The 6459-nt window shown below is 35.6% G+C and overlaps 1 protein-coding gene across 1 annotated transcript in view; it reads left to right on the top strand.

Annotated features, from left to right (window-relative positions):
- The first annotated feature begins 866 nt into the window (after window positions 1-866).
- Window positions 867-6459, top strand: part of LOC108694928 — a 113498-nt gene continuing 107905 nt past the window's right edge. The window contains exons 1-2 of the mRNA XM_018204621.1: window positions 867-1032; window positions 1773-1976. Of these exons, the coding sequence (XP_018060110.1) occupies window positions 867-1032; window positions 1773-1976 (370 nt within the window). The remainder of the gene's footprint in view (window positions 1033-1772; window positions 1977-6459) is intronic.

Below are 6459 nucleotides of genomic sequence, written 5' to 3'. Positions count from 1 at the left end.
TAATCTTATAATCCTTAAAAGATGTCATATATTTGATAGATATATTTGATAAATATAATATTCAACTGCATTAACTCTTTCGATAGCAAATTTTTATTTATAGAAAATACATAATTATATACAATATATGAATTTTATGAATTTTTAAAAGAACTCTTTAGACTGTTAATTTATTTATGAGATTTAATTAGATCACTGACCGTTCATATTCATGAAAAAGAAATGCTTTCCATTTCGTGCAACATCTTATATAGATTCGACAAATGTGATTCTCAGTATAAGGTGACCGTGTAATAAGCTCTCGCGTTCACTGCTTGTCGGTTTTACGTTCAAGCTAGGGCGAAAAGAGAATCCAATGCAGAGAAAGATCGAAAAAGCGCGAAGGAGCGAAGAGAAGCGAAGAGAAGCGAAACGAAGGAGGTTGGGGCGCGAACAAGTTTTCCCTCTCTCTTTCTCTTTCCCATGTCTGAGGAAGAAAGATAGCATGAAATACAGTGGAAGAGAGGATTCACGAGTGCTCCGCGGAGTTCTCTCTACATTAACGGCTGTGGACCATGCTCGAGGTTCGAGGAACTAGTAGGACGAGGAGACGACCGGGATCGTTGAGGGGGTGAACGGGGAGGGTGGTGCGATGGTGGAGGCAACAGAAGGGGAGGGGAAGGGGGGAAACGGTAGTAGATGCGGTATACACTGCCACGGGTGAGACACACTTCGTCCACCGAAGTGGTATATAGGCGATGGAGAGAGGCGAGAGCGCCGAGCGCGTCGAGAAAGGGTAGAAGCGCGCGCGCGCGCGCGCAGGAGAGGAGAAGCGGGAATGACGGGGGTTAGAACGGGTCAGACGTTTCATCGTTGCTTCGAGCAAGATGGGTGGCGGGTGGGTAGCAGCGCGAGCGGGAACTAGGCGAGGGGAGGTCGACATCGGTGGAGCAGGTGGCGCGGAGGTGGGAGGATCGTGGGTGCCGTGGGTGGCAGCTGAGTACGGAGTGATAGGGGAAATCAGTCGCGGTTCGAGTACCGCCGCGAATGCACGTAAGCGACGTTTGTCGTCGCGCTGTCCGCCTATTTCTTTCTCTTTCTTTCTCTCTCTCTCTCTCTCTCTCTCTCTCTCTCTCTTTCTCTCTTTCTCTTTCTCACCACTTATTCATTGTCATTCAATTCTCGTGGATAGTTACGTCCCTCTTTCTTCTAAATTCTTATTATATATTCTCTGTTTTTCTTTCTTTCTCTTCCCTCCCCCCCCTCTCTCCCTCTCCTTTTTTTTTGCTCTTCTCTGGATATATGTAAACGTAATCGCGTCTCTCACATGCTGCCTTGAACAGCACTAAGCGAATGCGCTGTAAGCGCGTAAACGGAAACGAACAAATCCTTCAAGGACCTCGACGCGAGTTGACCTTTCGGGCACGAGTCGATTTGGGGGAAAAAAAATTCACCGTATGTCGATATATAGCGCAGGGTGGGGAAGCAGCTGAGAACCCCGATAAGAGAACCTGGTGTAAACAAAGGAGAGTGAGGTCATCTTTGAGAGAAAGAGAGACAGAAAGAGTGGGTAGCGAGAAGGGGAAACACGCGATCGAGTAGTAGTTCGACTCCCTCGCGCCAAAAGAGATTCATTCGCTCGGTATTAACATCTCGCTAGGGGAAATCATCGCGAGTAGCGATTCTTGATCCATTGAGAGTGAAATTTTTCTTTTCACCGATCTTGAACACTTTCGGCCGATCGCACGATTCGTGACGATCGACGAGTTTGAACTCGAATACGATTAAATAAGTATTGAATCGGAGTGAGCAAAAGGTGAACAAGACAGTGGACAAGAGACACCGTGAAAGTCAAAGGGGACATAATATCGGTGTGTCGACGGTGAGACCAGGTGAGAAAAGGAAAGCGAAGGACACCGGAATGCTCGACTTTGAACAACAAACCAATCAGGCACAGGCATTGGCCTCGCTCGATGACGACTGGCACCTGCTCGAGGGTGAGCGTACGACCTTCGCAATTTTCTTTCTCCCTTTTCTATACCTTCCTTAGTATAGAAGGTGCACGGAGATCGGTAAGGCGATGGCACGCCGTTCAAAATTTAATCCAGCAGGAACGAAACGAAAGGGGGAGGGGGGGAGAAGAATTTTATATACATAAAACTTTTTATTTCTTCGATTGACAAGTTTAAAGAAATTACATCATATTAATCTGCACTAATCTGCGCAGTATTGAAAATTAATAATCGTGATGAAATAGATCATTAATAACATTACATACATAAAAAAAACATATATTAAATTTTAATAAATCATTTGTTTGAATAGTGCCAACTATAAATATTTATTTAATATAAAGATATATTTATTTGGTTTTACAAAAACCATTAATTTGATTTAAATGTTATTTCTTTTTATTGAATAAATGTTTAATTGACATTATTAAAATAAATATTTATCAAAATTTAATTTTTTTTTTCCCAGTGCACATATGTTAGGATATATAAATAGGAATCGAATATGAAAGTTACATAAACACAATTAATATGATAAAAAAGTGAATTAAAATTGTTATGTCATTGTTGTATTATATCTTACATTTCTGCTAGATACAATATAACATAATGTCAAATGCGAACGATTGTTTTTTAAAGTAGAATGCAGCTATCATTTTTCAAAGTCAATGCTAATTTCAACTAATATCACACTATCTAAAAAAGGAAGTAATTCATAATTAAAACTCGCAATATTTATTTATTAATGAACATGGGTGAACTCGTACGATTGATGGCGCAAGAGAGTAAATCGAAATTCACATTCGCGAGAGTTGTACATCCGTTATTCGGAGGCGACGTCATCGATGTGCGACGAAAAACTGATTTATTGCGGTCGAGATAGTTGCACATTAATGATGTCAAAAACAAGATGTATTACGTGAGTAAATATAGATTCGCTCGTTCAATGAAACGAGTGACATAGCATGACAAAATCATTTCTAATACGATTAATTTCGTATTTCGCATTTTGTATCATGCGCGAATTAGAATAATATCGCTATTTATTTATATGTATATACTTTCTTAAAAAAACTTTTATTTATACCGCATATATAACATATATTGTAACTTTCTGCAAATTCTACTACCGAAATCGATTCTGCTAAATTATATCTATTAAAATATTTTAGCTAGCAATAAGTTTTTTACACATCAACATTTTAACACAGGAATACTCAATATTTTATTACGATTTTTTATTTGCCCAGAAATTTCTTTAATTTTACTTACTTGTATATTTCCTGTTTGTTTTTCATTTCAGAATATATACATCGACATTCTCCATGTTATTGATATAACTTAGTCAAACTAAGAGAGATACCTAGCTCCTAAGAGAAAAGCAGTCTCTTCGTTGAGCTAGATTTAAATTCATTCTCGACCGAGTTACACATGACAGTAGTGCACGCTTGCAACTGCGAGATTGCCTTGTGCTTGTGGAATTCGTCTTTTCTTTTCAGAATATGTCCGTCCTTTACATCTAGATTATATGTTTATAGTCGTGAATCCTTTTTCTTCTTTATTCGTAAATATCATGGAAAATTCGTGGTGATTAAAAACGAATGCCATTTAGATCATTAGATATTTGTTCTGTACAACGTTTGCTATTTTTGAGAGACACCGCATTTTATTGTCAGATAGATTAGGGCTATAAAGTTTTACGAAGTATGTAACGCTCAGCAAAACAATAACATCATGAATTCGTTAGCTGCACATAATCTGCCGTGCTTTTAACTCTGTGGCAAGTACCTATACTCCTCCCTCCCCCCCTTTCCTCCCACGTACCGCCACTTTTAATTCCCTTTGGTTCGTGCGCGTAGTAAATTTACGTATTGTAATTAAAATTTCCTGGAAATAAAACGAGATGAGTATTTTGAATATTTTTCTTTCTATTGTCTTTCGTGTCTTTGAACACAGTAGTTATTACTATTATTATTATTATTATTATTATCATTATCATTATTATTATTAACATTATCATCATTAATATCATTATCATCATTATTATTATTGTGTTTACAAGAATACACGAATTAAAATCCTTTTTTAATTCGTGTTAAAATTCTCTTTTATATCTTAGACATTTTCACCAATTTATTCTCTAATATATTTTTACTAAAAAAAATTAATCACGCATCGAAAAAAAAACCAGAAAATTAATTATTATTTTGATCATTATTTTATACATAAATGTAAAATTGTATATTCGTAAATACTAGCTTATTTAATAATATTCTCTGATTCCATATATATGTATTTTAACGCTATCGATTTAGTGGCGATCAAAATGGGTCATTTTACCCCAACCAAAACATATTGTCACATGCGATCAATATAGCTTTAAGCATTTTTATCAGTATTTTCATTTCGCAAAATTTGAAGAGCAATACTAGTTCACTTTTCATTTTGTCTGGTCGTTATATTTGTCCAAAATTCGACATTAACAAAGAAAAACACTTTTTTTATAAATTTATGTATTAAAATTTTTTAAAAATCTGAATATATGTATATCCGATTATATATATAGACCTCATTAATGAATAGTCGCTGATAGTTTTATAAGTAATGCATAATTGTGAGAATAATTTTATAAGTAATGCATAATTGTGAAACAAAATCTGCGTTTGAGCATTGAACCGAAATTGTACTTCAGTAACCATGAACGCTGCCTGGAGATCTAAAAATAAATATCTAAGCTTGGCGAACCCATTATTTATTTTTAGCACATTGAATGGAGATACCGTAGAAAACTGGTATTGATATACATACACTAACATGACGTTAGCTCTATATACTTGATTACTAGCGATAATTATTCAATTTAACTAAACTATACAATATACAATTGAAAAAAAGAGATTATCTTACCTAGTAATTTTACCTAAAATGCCACAGAAAAACGCTTGGAAAACCGGAAAAACCGGGAAAAGTCAGGGAAATTGAAATTGGTTATGGAAATCGGGAAAAATCAGGGGAAAATGTAAAAAAGTCTGGAATTTCGAAATTTGCTCACAATTCTTTGAAACTGTTCCTATTCCAAATAATTGTTATAATTTTTTAAATATTATATTTGATGTTTATAGTCAAGTACGTTCAAAATTTGCGCACTTTAAATGATTTTGATAAAATAATTAAAATTTATATTTTATTCAGTATTTTTTTTATCCCTCTTTTTCATTATAACTGCATTCTTTTTTTCCAAAACTAATTTATTTTATGCTGTGGTTTGAATTTGCACTCAAAATTGTACTATGCTACTAAGCTTTTATTGTGTTATGTTTAATAATATAGACTCGCTTTTCTACAATCCTTGAGTCTAAATGTTAAAAATTACATATTTTATATTACTCACGGAAAATTTTCTATTTTCATCTGGAAAAGTCAGGGATTTTTAAATTTTTAAATTTAATTTCTGTGGCAATCCTGATACAATTTACCTACACGCTTTAGAGCACGATTTACATTGCGGGATAAAAAAATATGTTTTGTCAAATATTTATTCCACCGTGCTTTATATTACAAACGTAAAGAATTGTGTTAAAAGTAGAGAAGGACTATGCACTTTCGAAATTACAATGATCGCCCATCCCAAGAGATCAACGAAGTATAATAATGATAATTATCGAGAAAGTCTCATTCGCATGAATGCGATTCTTTTGTTCCAACAGTGATGTATGCGAATATTCTCTCTCTCTCTCTCTCTCTCTCTCTCTCTCTCTCTCTCTCTCTCTCTCTCCTTCTTCCTCTCTTACTTCGTTGACTTGTGCACGTGGCACGCGTCCGTTATTCTCGTTGAGCGCGCGCGACACGTCGCGTCGGTACGCACATTGCGCCACGGACACCACGATTCACACCTGTCCGGCAGCACAGCGGAGCATAAATGTCCGCAAGAAGAACGATATCGTGGTATTTGGCTTGGACCACCTGGCCGACGGAACCGCCCGTCCTGCAGGGCCGTATCCAATCCTTTACGATTCTTTTAGATTGGATTTTAAAGAGGCCAGTAGAGATCGTGGATCAAATAACAAGTTACCTGGTTACCTTCTTCAAAGAAGGCAACGACCACTGTTACCAACTAACTATTATCAATAAATACAGCTTACTTTTATTCAAATAAGCAAGCTCGTGTTTCTTGAATCAATTATCTGCTCTTTAATTGTAGTCAGTTTGAACAGTTTAGTTTAATAATAAATAAGTAAAGTACTTGTTATTTAATCTTTGGATTGAAGTCTCGACTTTATTTTTTGTTATGAGATTTTAGCTATTAATAATACTTTTCATATTTTTACTTGCAACGTTATTATTTTTGCAATTTTTGTTTTCTTTAAATGCTTGCTAGAATGGCTATAAGGAAATCACATGCGCGCGTGAATGTGTTTATATATATGTGAAACAAAACACACACACATATATATATATATATATATAA

Source organism: Atta colombica, unplaced genomic scaffold, assembly GCF_001594045.1.
Source record: "Atta colombica isolate Treedump-2 unplaced genomic scaffold, Acol1.0 scaffold126, whole genome shotgun sequence".
Classification (NCBI taxonomy): Eukaryota; Metazoa; Arthropoda; class Insecta; order Hymenoptera; family Formicidae; genus Atta; species Atta colombica.
Note: the sequence above shows the minus strand (reverse complement) of the source record. Positions and strands in the feature narration are given on the sequence as shown.